This window comes from Astatotilapia calliptera, chromosome 20 (assembly GCF_964374335.1).
Source record: "Astatotilapia calliptera chromosome 20, fAstCal68.1, whole genome shotgun sequence".
In the NCBI taxonomy this organism is placed as follows: Eukaryota; Metazoa; Chordata; class Actinopteri; order Cichliformes; family Cichlidae; genus Astatotilapia; species Astatotilapia calliptera.
Window position 1 is genome coordinate 1,448,477 of NC_137441.1, and position 15,625 is coordinate 1,464,101.

At 39.8% G+C, this 15,625-nt stretch overlaps 2 protein-coding genes across 3 annotated transcripts in view; both read left to right on the forward strand.

Moving 5' to 3' along the window:
• Positions 1-13,592, forward strand: part of LOC113013813 (L-rhamnose-binding lectin SML-like) — a 43,228-nt gene extending 29,636 nt beyond the window's left edge. The window contains exon 11 of the mRNA XM_080294460.1: positions 12,335-13,592. Coding sequence (XP_080150586.1) covers positions 12,335-12,451 — 117 coding nt within the window. The 3' untranslated portion in view covers positions 12,452-13,592. The remainder of the gene's footprint in view (positions 1-12,334) is intronic.
• Positions 1,346-11,647, forward strand: LOC113013721 (L-rhamnose-binding lectin SML-like). Of its 2 annotated transcripts, none has more exons than XM_080294467.1 (10): positions 1,346-1,587; positions 2,387-2,448; positions 2,912-2,944; positions 5,529-5,630; positions 6,070-6,163; positions 6,328-6,422; positions 6,518-6,562; positions 6,651-6,786; positions 6,879-6,976; positions 11,239-11,647. In XM_080294467.1, the coding sequence occupies exons 2-10, from the start codon at positions 2,415-2,417 to the stop codon at positions 11,247-11,249; spliced, it is 648 nt and encodes a 215-aa protein (XP_080150593.1). In that variant the 5' UTR covers positions 1,346-1,587; positions 2,387-2,414; the 3' UTR covers positions 11,250-11,647. The 2 variants fall into 2 exon arrangements, with proteins under 2 accessions (XP_080150593.1, XP_080150594.1); XM_080294468.1 differs by having other exon boundaries at positions 11,242-11,647.
• Positions 13,593-15,625: the final 2,033 nt, after the last annotated feature.

Genomic DNA, 15,625 nt, shown 5'->3' on the forward strand with positions numbered 1-15,625 from the left:
GATGCAATGAGTTGCTTCTCATTTCTTAAACAACCTTGTTGAAAGACACATCTCGTGGTCGTGGAAAAGATGATAGTGTGTGTAAAAAGGGTCAAACCATTGTCATGCATCAAGCAGAGAAAACAGCTAGTGGACAGTGGGGACAGAGCATCTTAGAGGTAGGAATGTGGCCAGAAAAAAATGTAATTTGCGAGGGAGCATAAAGATTGGATTCTGGAGCACTGGAAGAAGGTCATGTGGTCTGAGTCCAGATTTACTCTCTTCCAGAATGATGGCACATCAGGGTAAGAAGAGAGGCAGGTGAAGTGATGCACCCACCATGCTTGGTGCCTACTGTACAAGCCTGTGGGGGCAGTGCTCTAGGACTGCTGCAGTTGGTCAGGTCGAGGTTCAGCAATAGTATGTGCTCCAAGAATGAGGTCAGCTGACTACCTGACTATACTGAATGACCAGGTTATCCCATCAATGGATTTTTTCTTCCCTGATGGCATGAGCATATTCCAAGACGATAATGCTAGGATTCATCGAGCTCAAATTGTGAAAGAGTTGTTCTTCCAGCATGAGACATCATTGTCACACATGGATTAGCCACCACTGAGTCCAAACCTAAACCCCATTGAGAATCTTTGGCTGTGCTGGAGAAGGCTTTGTGCAGCAGACTCGGGTTGTTGGTAAAAAGTTAATGCAACACTGGATGGAGATAAATCTTGTGACACTGCAGAAGCTTCTCGAAACAATGCCACAGCGAATGAGCGAGTAATCAAAGATAAAGGCGGTCCAATGAAATATCAGAGTGTGTGACCTTTTTTTTGGGTGGAGACTTTTTGTTTAGCCAGGCAGTGCATGTTACAAAAGCAAAGACTATCAATAATTCAGAACACAAACACTGCATCACCGACCCAGGACCCTGACAGAGGCCATGTTTCCATATTGCACATGTACTGTAGTGATGGAAGTGAAATGAATGAAGAAATACATAAAGGCAACACGTGAACAAGAGGAGCTTCATAGAGCTCATCTTAAAAAAGCAAATGTGTTTGCCACAAGATCACATTCAGGTCACAATTGTGATGGGAAAAGCTGTCAGACAGGACAGGCTTTAAAAAAGAAGACGCCTCTTGGATGAAAGTGGAAACTCCAGAAACCTTTTGCATGAAGGTGTAGCTGTGTACAGTGACATGTTATGTTTTTCAGTATTTTTCCTATTTTGTTTTGGCGCTCTCTTGTCCTGTGTCAGTGTGCACAGTTTGGCTTCCCTCGTCCCGTTAGCCTCAATTAGTCCCAGCTGTGTTCCCTCTTGTTTCACATCCTCGCCTTAGCCTAGGTGTATTTAAGTCCTCTGTCGTCCTCTGCTTGTTGTTCTGTTGGCCTCTGTGTTTCCCTGTATTCCATATTTTTGAGTCTCCAGTTCTCTCCTGAGTTTTTGTGTCTTTGAGTGTTTTTGCCACAGCAATAAAGCTGCCTCTTTCAGTTCATCCTTTTGTATCTGCGCCCTGTAATTTGGATCCTCACTCTACCTGCTGCACAGCTGGACCTGAAAAGTTCTTCACGCAGTCAGAGTTGAAGTAACACTTCTGTCTAAATACTGTGAGTGTTTTTGAAACTCTGTTTTCCTCGTGAACTGGCTTCAGAACACATTTTCACCCACTTTCTCAAATCTTTCTCCTTTGCGTGCTTTGACCAGAGAGACGTGCGGAGATAATCCATGCAAATGTGAAAATTTTCTATACAAATGTGTTCCTGCTGCACTCATGCTGCACCCTGTTTTTCTTTTTTAATAATCGTTTTATCACTACAAACATCAAGCAGCTAAAACATCCACCTGCTGCCACCCCATTTAAACCACTGTAAACACTGGTGTGTTGAACACCCACAGCTGTTGCTGCATGTGTGTCTGTGTCGTCCACTTGGTCTCCGTCCTCTTTGTTCCCTCTTTAGGACGCTGTTAATGAACAGGGGAGTGTCACTTTCTCTCTGAGCTGATCAGGCTCTTTGAACTGTTCTGTGCTCTTCATTTAAATCCAGACGTGATCACATTTTCAAACTGTAGCTCCTAAACTTTGGAACAGCTCTTCACGACATCTGAATCATTACAAAAAAAGTTGCAATAATTTGTATCGTGTTTTAAGAAAAAAGAAAATTCTTACCAGTTGCTAAACTGATTTAACCAATCAACAAATATGAGATGTGAGCCTCTCCCAGCTGTCACTGGGTCAGCTGATCCAGGCTTACATAACTTTTAATGTAAAGTAGTTTTATTTCCTTATTCATTTACATCTGAGATAGAAGATAATCCACATTTTGGGTTTTTTGCACTTTGCATATACATTACAAGTTTTATTCAAACAGAGTAAATCCAGCAGCTCTGTGTTTGATCCTCCATCAGCTCTTCACTGTAATCCAGATCTCCTAACATGATGCTCTGCTCCGGACTCAGCAGCACACTGTGTGAGTACAACACACTGATCATCCTTTATTTATACATGAAATCAGCTGCACATGTTCAGTCTAATCCTTTTCTAGCTTTCCACTGTGCTGTACTGTGACATGCTTTTCTTTCTGCTTTATTGGATCAGTTCATCTAACATCCTAAATACATGTTTGCATCACCTCAGCAGGACAGTTAGGCTTCACAGAGTCCTGAGAGCAATTCATGGCTGATCATTTACTTTGAAGAGTTGAAGTCAAACTGTCAACACAAATAAGTTTATTGACAAAAGTTGGAAAGATGAAGAGAATAAATGTGTCATTGAAATCTGCTGTTTAGAAAGAGTTTCCAAAGAATCCAGGTGTGAATGAAAGCAGCAGCTTTCTCCTGTTTGCTTTTCATTTCTGTTTCATGTTTTGAGGTGAATTCAACTTGATATCAAACACACAGTCTGACACTGAGCTTTCTTTCTGTCTCTTTCAGTGCTGGCAGCAACCTGTTCACTCATCACTTCAGGTAAATGCTGTTTTACTGCTTCTTATATTCTGGTCACAAAGAGCCTTTCTGTGAACTTTCTCATTATTAGAGCTCACCTCTTCTTCTTCTGTCTGTAACTACTAAATATTGTATTTGTGTGATCTAAAATCTAAACTCTATCCTTCACACACACCTTTTTAAAATCTTATTTCTGTTCCCAGTGAAAATGAAATGAAACCTGTCTGGTGGCTGCTGGGCGGGTGGGGGGGGGGGGGGGGGTGGGGGGTTCTGGATGTTGTGGGGCTCCTTGTTGACATGTGAGGAAATCAGGGATAGAGGCTTTGGATTGCAACCTGGTGGGGGGGGGGGGGGGGGGGGGGCTCCACTTCTTTAAGGAGCAGGTCTGGAGGGGGGGTTCCAACCTCAGAAGGAAACGCACCCCTCGTCCTCGTCCACACCCAGAAATACTTTGCAGTGTCAAATACTATGAATCTGCAGAAATACAACGATTTAGCAGAAACACTGTGACTTGGTAGAGATACTATGATTTACATGAACTCCTTTGACTTAGCAGAAATACTATAATCTAGCAAAAATAGTCAAACGTAGCAGAAATTCTATCATTGAGCAGAATTACTATGATTTAGCAGAAATGTGTGAATGCCTGTGAGCGTTCTCACAAATATGAAATAAACACATGTAAGCTGAGACTCTCTAAAGAAACAGCATTGTTGTTGTTCGGCTTTTCATTTCGCCATTTGTTGATTCACTCGAAGAACAAGTAATGTAATATAGTACAGTTTTATTTATATAGCACATTTAAAAACCAAAGCAAAGTGCTTCACAGTAATATGGAGAGTCAGCATAAGTCAATAACAGGGTACAAATCAGGCACTAACAGACCAGAAGAGCTAGATAAATACAAAATCCACTAAGAAGACAAAAACAGCAGGCACATTAATAATAAAATCATAAGTTTAATAAAATTCTAGAAAAAATTTAATAGATTTAAAAGGGTATTAACTGGTCAGGAAAGCCAAATCAAATAGATATGCTTTCAATCTGGATTTAAAGGACTGGATAGAGTCAAAATGGGTCAAGTGATCAGTTTGATATCAATCTTTTGTGATACACCGTCATATTTACATTATTTGTACAGTACCAATGATTTGCTTTGGTAGCTGCTCAAATTTCACTGCTTATATGTTTAAACTTAATTGATTAAAGTGGTTGTTTTCTTTTGGATCTTTTATTAGAATAGGCGCTTATAATGATTTTCTTGTGAAAGGTGACTTTAGATCAGAGTGGAGGAACTTGCAGCAGCGACAGTTTTGTGTACAGGATGTTGATGATCAGATAAGATGACAGGAAACGTATGCAGGGACGTGAAAGCAGCGCTTTAAGAGTTTTAAAATGATGAGTAACGTTGAAGAATTTATATAAATACAAGTCAATGAGTCAAGGACATAATTAGGATCATGTTTTTGATTAAAGAGTCCCAAACATGATAAGTTAGGGAGGTGCAGGAAAAGGTGTTTTGTTTCCTTTGCAGAAGATCTCGGCGACCACAGGGGGGTGAGGATGATGGAGGCCTGAGGCCTGATGGACCACAAGAGAGGGACCCAGAAAAACCTAATCTTACGCATGGAGTGTTCTCGAGTGGGAGCTGGCATTTTATTATTGGACCACTTAGATGACATGAGGTTGTTGTCTGATTTGCTGAGCCAGAGGATGGGTGTCAAAGAAATGGAACAAGTAAAGTGTAGTGACCCTCTTTTTAGCAAAAGAGGGTCAAAAGGGGAAGTGTGGAGATCAGGGAAATTATTTTACTGCTATTGTTAATAATCATCATCATTACCATTGCACTAATAATATAATCTACAGTATTGATATTGCATTCAGAGGTTTAAACAGTGTGTGTCTTTCAGAAAGACTAAGTGGCAGGCTGACAGGAAGTTGCAGGTTTGCAGAGTGTGCCTTTTGCAGAACTGAAACCGAAGTGCAGGTTGACAGGAAACAGCTGCCATGAAGATAGAGACAATGTTCCTTTTTAAACTGTGTTAAAAGTCATTGTGGTTTTGAATTGACGTATGCATATATTGTATCTGATGACGCATGAGATACAAGCCCTGATGGTATGAAATATCTGTTTATGCTTTGATTAAGTCGGAGATCAGCCCTGTCTGCGAACGGAGCTGGTCTTCCCACGCGTGTATTTCATTAAAATCAATTGTCTGACCAAGCTCTTGTTGGACCATGGTTGTTTGTACTCTCCTTCCTCAATATTTGAACCTTAACAAGGGCAACCTGCACGTGGTGAATAAAGCCTTGATTGATTGATTGATTGATTGATTGATTGATTGATTGATTGATTGATTGATTGATTGATTGATTGATTGATTGATACCAAAATTAGGGGGAATTTACGACTGTGCGCTATGTGCTTCGAATATTGTGTGTGGTTTTTGTTTTATACAGTTGTCAGTCAGGCCTCTAACTATGAAACAAATTACACTCCAAAAGACCCCGGGCTTCTGAAAAGATGACCCGGGCTTAAACCTAGCATTTATTTTACATTATACATTTACATTATTACATTATTATACATTTATTTTTATTTCAGGCTTTATCAGAGCTCAAGTTTCCTTTCCTTCCAAGGTGACCCCCATATCCACAGGGAGAGTGGTCACCTCTAACGGCCTCAGTGTTCCTCGCCTGAGCTGTGGTAAGATGGAAAATAGTGTCCAAGAATTCACTGCAGATCAAATTCAGACTCTCAGGCTAAATTCAACAAACTTAACAAGTATTGGATGAACTGTTTATAGTTTATAGCCTTTTTATGCACAGCTGCTTCTTTTCAGTTTAAATTGTATTTTCCTGATCAACAAACCAACAGTGCATTTATTCTTTAAAAAAGCTCTGAGGATGTTGGACTGTGTATAAAAGTTCAGAAACATTTGATGTAGATTAGAAACAAAAACACTGACTTAAAGTTTCCTCCTTGATCAGAGTTAATGTAATATCCACTGTGGTGGTGTACAGAGGTACAATCCTCATTATTTATGGATCTGCAGCATCTGAGTCTGAAACTGAAGCCTGAAACCTGGATTATTGCATGTTGTGTTGAGTTGTTCCTTTTCTCTCATACTGTGTCTGTATAACAGTGGGTGGAATGATCATTGTGAGGTCAGCTGAGTACAGATGTGGAGGTGAAGTAATCTGCTCTCACGGTGACGCTGTGAACAACGTGAGGAACAGGTGAGCACTGTGGGATGGTAGAAGTGAGCCTTTGATTCAAAAGAAGAAACAAACTAAAACCTGTTGAACAGCTTTACTCAAACTAACAGGAAGTAAATGATTACCTGAAAGTAACTTGTTTCATATCTTTGAGCTGAAAACCAGCTGTTTCTGTCTCCCTGCAGCTGTGATGGAAAAACCGAGTGTGACATACAGTCAAACATTACTTATGATCCTGGAGTCTGCAAATACCTGGAGACCACCTACGACTGCTTCCCACGTAACGACTCTGTTAAACCTGTGATTAGAAATGACTGATGAACCCAATCTGTACATGAATGATTACAGTTTCTATGGGATCTGTGTCTGTTTCAGGCCAAAGTGTAACATGTCAAAACTTCCAGTCAAACCTTCAGTGTGGTGAGAACACAGCTTCTATGTCTTTCTACATTTAATGCAGTAAAAATATCACCATGGTTACAGTTTGACTCTATGAACTCTTCCTCAGATGAAGGACAGGTTATAGTCGTCTCCTGGGCGAATTATGGTCGCCGTGACACGACCACGTGCTCTCATGGATATGCTAATCACGTCAACAACGTTAACTGCGCCTGGTCAGAAAGCATGAACTATGTAACTACCAGGTACAGATGCTGACTCTGTTTCTTCAGCTCTCCATCTTCTCTCAGATGATGCAGTGAATTTTTGCTGATTCACCTTTGACCTGCATTCACAGGTGCAATGGGAAAAACAGCTGTACTGTTGATGCAAATATCTCAGAAGACCCGTGTCGTGGCATTTATAAGTACCTGGAGGTGTTTTACACTTGTCAGAGTAAGTAACTCAAATAATAAACTTCTAAAGATAATCTTTTAGGGTCGGTACATTCAGACTTGTTTTTGAAGTGAATGAAAATGAAAATTCTTCATCATTTTTAAAAGATGAGCCTTTCTGTGCTGAAAAGAATCATCAGAAAATCATCAGTCACGAAGATTTCGTCAGTTTGTTTTAGATCCTGAGTGAACGCGCACATTATTATCACAATACTTAATAACAGAAATGTGATTTAGTCATCAAAAAAATACAAATATAATAAAATAATAATAATAAAAAATTAATTAAACCAATTTGACATTTATAGCTGCAGCAGCAGTCATGTGGGGTTTGTGTGAAAGAACCCAAAATTCAGGCACTTGCTGTGATGCAAGGAAGCTTTAGTTGGAAATGACAAAAGCAAGGACAGAACTAAACATAAACTTAAACTAAATAACAAACAAAACCTGAAACCATGTGTGGCAAGGAAGACACATGACGGGTCCAGAGGTCTGATTTGAGAGCGAACTTCATTCACACAGTGTGACTACAGCTCTCAGCTGCAGGCCACACATACTCCTTGCCACCACACACACACCAACAACCCTGAATCCCCGTGTCTTTAACTCGTTGGGCGTGATTGCGGACGCCATGCAGGTGCATCCGCATGGCATCCGCAGACCACGCCCCACCACAAACCCGGACCTATTGACAGGAAACGCTGTTGACATCCTTCCATCTTACATTATTAAAGATGGGTTTAACGTTATCGGGCCCTGTATTTTATCTCTAATGCATCTGTCATTGTTATTGGGCTATGTTCCAGCTACTTTTAAACGCTGTAGTGCAACCTATACTCAAAAAGAGCTGCCTCAGTCCACTCACTAACTTTCTGTCTAAAGTCCTAGAGAAGATTGTTCATTACCAACTTATTTGGATGCAAATAATATCGGGGAAAATTTCATTCAGGGTTTAAGCCACGCCATAGCACGGAAACTGCATTACTGAGAATCTTAATGACTTTCTCTCAATTGCTGACTCAGGGCGCCCTGTGGTCTTAGTTTTGCTTGATTTGTCCTTTTGATTAGGTGGACTGTAATGTCCTTTTAATGAAGCTTGAGCATCACGGGCAGTGCCCTTAGCTGATTTAAATCCTATCTATCAGAAAGGTCCTTTTCTGTCACCATGGGTACCTACACCTCCTCCATTGCCCCTCTTACCTCTGGTGTCCCCCAGGGGTCTGTGCCGGGTCCTATGCTGTTCTCTCTGTACTTGTTACCCTTGGGCCAAATCTTTGATAAATACGACTTTTCTTTTCACTTTTATGCGGATGACATTCTAATCTATTTTAAACTGGCTGGTGATGTCACATCGTCATTGCAACACTTCTTTAAATGTATGAGTGAAGTTAAAAACTGGCTACTGAGCAATTCCCTCATTTTAAATGATAAGAAGACAGAAATTGTAATCTTTGATTCTCCCTCCTCTCGGGCTGAAGTAACTGGTATATTTGGGCTCTTTGCTGACTCCCTTTCTGACACTGTGAGGAACTTGGGTGTTGTCTTGGACAGTTCCTTCAAGCTGGACAAACATGTGTCCTCTGTAGTTAAATCTGGTTTCTATCAATTGCATCTAATCTTTAAGGCCAAGCCCTGCTTACCACGTAAGGACCTGGAAAAACGTATCCATGCCTTTGTTACATCAAGATTAGATTACTCTAATTCCCTCTATACTGGTCTCCATTCTGCCCTTGTTTACAGACTGCAGCTCGTTCAAAATGCTGCTGCACGTCTCTTAACCGGAACTGGTAGGTTTGAGTCTATTACTCCAGTTCTCTGCGACCTGCACTGGCTTTACATTTAATATTGCATTGATTTTAAAATCTTATAGCTCACTTTTAAAATCATAAATAACACCACGCCCAGCTTTCTTACGGATGTCCTCAGCTTTTAATACCCGTGGGAGAGCAGAGGTGACCACGTATTCGCCTCTATTGCATCCTACCTCTAGAATAATCTCCGTCAAGCTCTTCACACGTCTGATTCAATTCAATCTTTTAAATCTTGATTAAAAACGTAGTTATTTAGCCTTGCCTTCCCTGCCTCCTAGAGCTCGCATTTTTAAGTGAACTGTAACTTATCTTTTTTGCTTTTATTATTGTATTTATGATTATGCCTGCTGTATGATTGGTTAGTTATGTCTCCCACCTGTTAGTATATAGTACATTTTTTTTGTACATATTTTATTTTTTCATTTTATTTACTTGTATTTATCATTGCTCTTATTTGGTTTCTGTGAAGCCCTTTGGCATACATCTGGTTTTTAGATGTGCAATATAAATAAAATTGTATTGTATTGAAATGACACGTATGGGGTGAACACAGTTGAAACTAATGGGCATAATGAGACAGGACCTTCAAAGTAAAACAGGAAGATCACAGGCTGTTTTACAAACACAAACTCAGATACACAAACAGAACACCTGGGGGGAGGACAGCACACTAAGCACAAGAACCAAAACCCTAGGAGCTAAGAAAACAAGAATAAACCCTAAGCATACGATGACACCAATATAACACAAAATGCTGGGTGTAACGACCCAGGACCATGACAAACTGTTTACAAAGTAATTTTAACAAGCAAAATGTAGTTTTGTATAATTCAAACAGAAAATCAAAAAGGACAGAAAAAGTTATGATGTGGACACAGAAACAAAAAGATTAGATGAAAAACAAAAAATAATAATAACAAAGACAAAGAAAACATTTTTTTTCACATTTCAGTGGAAGTTTGGTGTCGTCCAGATTGGAGGGAAGATCTAATTAAGTCCTACACGATTAAAAGACTTTTAACCCCAGTTGCTCCAAGACAGTAAGAACACCTTGAGGGTAAACACAAGCTGCAGCAGAGGAAACGAGCTACATTTGCTTATTTTGTGCAGGCTATTGTGACGTTACATTAAACTGTGACCATCACCAGTGAATATGGGTGTGTTTTCTAAATCAGCAGTAGGTGTTCAAAAGGCAACGAAGTGAACAGGATGTGTGCAGGATGTAAACAAGTTGTACAGATCATGTATGTTGATTCTAACTTTATTTTACACTTCATGCCTAAACTTTGTGGTTTTTATGGTTTTTAACAACAATTTGTTAAACTCACAGCCAAACTCTGAACATCACGCTGCTGCAATAAAATCTATGTAGTTATATATTAACTGATCAAAGGTTCTGTGTAATCAGTGTTCATTAGTAATGTTCTTTGTTGTATTACAGGCTTTAGGATTCATGTTTAGTTCAGTACAGGTCAGCTGGGATCAGTGATGATGGAGGGAATTTTACTGCAATCACAGAATTCCTTAAAGATGAAGAGGAAAGGAGCTAAACTGGGTCACAGCAGGAAAAATAAGAAAACCAGAATCTTATCCAACCTCAGGTTTCACACAATAAATTCTCTCTGAAAACAGCCATGCAGCTACTACTGCGACGTGTGTGAAACATGCATCGCTTCTTGGCTTTAATAGCACATCGCAGCATTCAGCCATTATTCTAACATTTTTAGTTTCTTATAGATAGTTGTTCGCTCTGTGCACACTGCTGGCAAACGATGCTTATTTTACTTCATTTCTGCTTTGATTCATGAAAGCGGTTATAAATGGCGTTCACCTCTGAACACTCAGCGCGGATCATGACTGTGTGAAGTTTTAGGACAAACAACGTTTTGGCACTGCGATAACAGCTTTGAGCATCCATGCAAGTGAATATTGAGCAAACTATAATATATTACGCTACTGAAAATAAACCTATCAGCAGCTATCACAACCACAACAGGCAGAGGACAGGATTTTCATGATTACATTTCATCCAATTTACATTAAATTGTGTTCCACAGACTATTAATTCACATTTTTATGACTCGTTTAAATATTGTCCTCCTGAAACAGAAACAAGTACATTTGCCATCAGTTGCAAAAAAACACATAACGTTCAGTCACAAAACTGACACTGAGGCTCTTCAGTAAATTCAGCACATTAAGATTTGTCCTGCTGCACATGTTTGTTAATGTCGCCTCCTTTAAAATTTAACTTTGATCTATGTAATCTCATTTGATGTTTAAATCAAGTAGCTCACTGAGGTACATGTAGCAAGCAAGGGCACATATTCACTAGATTATTTATTTTTTGTAAGTTTTTTGGAACATTTTTTTCATATTTAAAGAGAAACAATATATTATATTAATAAACTGTATTAAATTTTACATTTTGTAAAACCTTTTTTTCCCTCAGCAGGCCAATAAAGTTGGACATGGGACAGTACAACGTCTACACCATCAAATGAAGTCATGAAAGCACAGGACAACATCAGAATGCTGACATGCTCACATTTCTTCTCTGCAGCCACCACATAGTCCTTTAGAGGCTTACAGTCACAAACTCACTCACTGCACATATAAACTATTAAAAAACACTATAACCTACGTCACCCAGGAGTTACAACACTGTAAAACATTTAATGCATTATTTCAGGTACATGTAAACCTTGTTTTATTTGACATTGCTGTACTTGATTATTATTATTGTTTATTCATTTTTGCATCTAAGCTTTCTTTGATTTTAATATCGTGTGTGAAATGAAATAATTTAGGTATGCATGGTTATATGTATGCAGTACAACTATTAAAACACATTTCTAAAACGGAAACCACTGACCAGTTTATTTTGAAAGACCTTTTCTTCCTCTTTTGAATATTAATTATTGCTATTTGATTCTTCAATCGATGGAACAATTGATAGACTAGAATTATTGATAGGTGAAGCCCTGAATAAAATGCAATAGCTCTAATATATCACAGTCCCTGATATATTACACAAAAGTAATAAAACATTAAGCTGAAATTAAGGTGCCCCTCTTATCATAGTAGTAGTTTTTGTCTCTGTAGAGAGATGCAGATAGTAGGCTGTCCACCTACTACACTTCACTGTGCATTCAATGGAGGAGCTGTGCAGAGAGATCCACAGGTAGGATTGATTTCTGTGCTGTTCAGCGGTGCATTATGGGTAATCTCAGTCTCTCACTGAGCATGTTCCTGTGATTGGCCAGCACGTCATGGAGTGGGTGGGAGGTATTGTCCTTATCCTGGACAGCATCCGCCTCTCTGACACCACCTTAAGGGAGCCCAGCTCTGTCCCCAGAACATTACTGGTCTTGGACTTTGTTCCTGGAGACAGATGTTGCTGTTGACTTGACTTTTCTTTTCATTTTTTACCTGCACAAACAAAATGAACCTTCGTTGTGTTCGAGTGGTGTAAGAGGTCTCATGTCTGCACTCTCAGCATAGATGCATCAAAGTACATCAGAACAAACTGAACTTTATTCTTCCAGGAAACTGTGTGGAAGTGGAGTGATGGTTCCCAGTTTGACTTCACAAACTGGGCCAGTGGAGAACCAAACAATCCACCAGTATATTGTATACAGATAAACCGTGATGGTACAAACTAAATGTGAGCCTGTTGATGAAATGAGTTTGGTTTATACATTGCCTGAAGTCATGTGATCTTAGGTCTTTATAAGAACTGTGTTTGTTCTTTTTACATTAGAGAAGAAGAAAACATTTACTGCACAGACCTCTGATTTTATTTCTGTTCTTCTTCATTTTGATTCTTCTTTACGGGACGAGATTGAGCAGTGCATATACAGAACAGATGACAATCCAAAATTCCCTCTGCTGTTAAAAATGTCTTAAAGAAAATCACAGCAGTTCAATGTCAGAAATCCATACAGTCTCTCTGAGCCATTCATCGTTTTTTTTATTTTTTTTATTAAATTCTTCTCAATATTTTGTTTTTATATACTGATGTTTCATTCTCTTGTATTTATTTATTTACCAGAAATTACCAACAAGGTAACAGCAGTGGCGTGTCTAGAAAATTTTTGTTGGGGGGGGGGGGCAGGTAGGGGCACAGATTTGGAGAAGGGTGGCAGATGTAATTGGCAGATGTTTAAAAAAAAATTCTACCAACCGTTAACCATAATTCAATAATCCTATAAACCTAATAACCAAATGCACTTTTAACTCTTATTAGAATGAGATTTTAACCACTACGGTGCAAAGTTTTTAGATACTGCGTTGATAAAGTACAAGAGATACAATCAGTGCTCTGTCAGTGTTTACTCAGCATTCAAGGACATCAATATTTGCATAGCATTTTTACTGACATGTAGTGCACATATGTTTTGGGCAAAAACATTTTTGAATATTAAAATACGAACATTTGTAACAAACAATTGACAAATTAGCCAGTTCCAATGCAAAACTTTATCTGCCTGTTAAAAAAAGAAGATAATCTTCTCACAAACTGGTGTTTGATTTTGAAACAGGAAAAAAGTGGGGAAACAACTGAAAAGACTAACATTTGAATAAAACCTGAAAGCAAGTAAATACTTTCTATGCTGCCTTATGGTAAACTGTGGTAATATTGATAAAGAACAACACTGGCTGATGATGAAATACAGTCAGCTGGCATGGTGACACTGCCAGTATTAACCTGCAGGGCTGGACTGGGACAGAAAATCGGGCATTTTCACTACAGACCGGCCCACCAGGTAGTAAAGCCATAAAGACTTTGAATGAAAACAAACCCTGTTGTGACAGTGATGTACAGTCTTGTTGGTATATGTATGATTTCTATACATTTTACGTCAGATAAAAACTTTGGTTGTAAGATTCAGATAATTATTTAATAAAAGCGAGATATTTTAAATGAGAATAAGAAAGAAAAGTATTTCTTTGTGCCCACCTTTCCCTGTTAATGCCCTACCTGGCCCCCTGGCAAAACTTTGCTAGACCCGCCCCTGCACAGTTACCAGCTGTCAGCTACATAAAAAAGGATCCTGGTGTTATTTGTCTCTCAGAAACAGTTCATAACTTCAACTCATCCATGTCACCTAAAAGGTAAACCTGTTTCTCCATCACAGCTCTGATGGTTCAGTAAGGACATCTCCTGGTTTCATCTTCATGTTTCCCTCTCACCACATATCCAAACCATCATGACCAGCAGCTTTACAGCTGTGGCTCCAGCAAACATCAGCTGATACTAGAAATTAATATTAAATAAACTCTAACAACAGCTGATCAAGCTTAAACGTGCTGCTGTTGTTTAGCGCGACATCTGCTGGTTTCCTCTTTCGGCGCAAAGTGGGCGATAAACAAACAAGAGAGAAAAGCCGATCAGCTGATCATTGATCAGTTTCATGATTGAAGTAGCAACAGGAGAGGGAGGGGAGAGAACGAGAGAAGAAGAGACAGCTGTGCAGCGTAAAGACAGAATAACTCCAGCTTTGTGCCTTTTTCCATTCTAACTAAAGTCCGGGACAAACTGCGTCTCTTCTCAGCTCAATATGAAACGTGTAATTCCATTTTTTTAAGGAGCTGTTGGCAACTCTACTAACTAAACGTATGAATAAAATAAAGTTCACTATCAGTAACATCATAGCACCCACCCAGCTGTATAGAAACTCCATCAAGCTGGCTAGAACGCAGTACGAGTTATTGCAACTGAGGGTAAAAAGTCAGCACAACAAAAATAAACTCCACCTAAACTTGGTTTATATCTGACCCAGAGAGACTGCAGGTCATAACTTCTTACCTGAAGTTCAGTTCACCTGACACTCGGACTGGCGGCTGCCTCGGGTCTCTCCTACTGCCTCCCCTTCCCTCATCCACCTGCTGGCCTCTGTGGAAGCCCCGCCATAGCCACCACCAAACAACGGAGTTATTTTTACACATCGACCTGCATCTGGCCAATCCACCACCTCTCATTGTCAAAGGAGCTTGCAAAGAAAAGCGTCTGGACTTCTTTAAGTTGCTTGAAGACGTTTCACCTCTCATCCGAGAAGCTTCTTCAGTTCTAAGGTCAAATGGTGGAGAGTCCCAGATATAAACCTAGTGGGAGTTTCCCCCCACAGAGGGACAAAAGGACCCCTGATGATCCTCTAATCGCCTGAGCCAAGGTGTGAAACTGGTATTTTCTGGATTATCACGCATGCTACGAGCTTGTAGATCGATAACTGTTTCTTTTATTTTTTTATTTTCTCTATTGAGCTGGGTAACATTTTCTGTGAGACATTTCACCGACTCCCTTAGCGTGGTATTTTCAGCAGCGAGCGTTTCCACCTGCTGCTGGCTGAACTCCAGGGATTCTCGCAAGCATTTAAATTCCCAGTGAAGAATCTCCACCAAGGACAGCCTTGCATCGAAACTGGACAATCATTTGTCGATTGACTCCAGTATGTCGACAATATCTTTGCCAGCTGGCCGGGGGAATCTGCCGGGCGTTGTCTTTTCGACGACGGCGTCTCAGATTTGGCCGGGGAAGCTGCACTCTGGGCCTTCTTCATTACGAGATCCTGGCAGCACTGATCAATGTAATCTTGGAGAGCCTCTAAACTCTCCCCGTTGTTCTCCAGAGTGTTGGAGATGATTTAGACAAATGTTGTTGTTATAAGACAATTGATAAGTGTATTTGGTAATACTGAAGCTTAAATGAATTTGTTCAAATCTAAACTACCATTCGCTTTAATTTTCCGCCAAAATCTCCAGCGTCTGACGTCAGTTACAACATGAGTCGCTTACCTTGTCCGTCACTTCCGTCACTTACCTGCCTGAGGAATGTA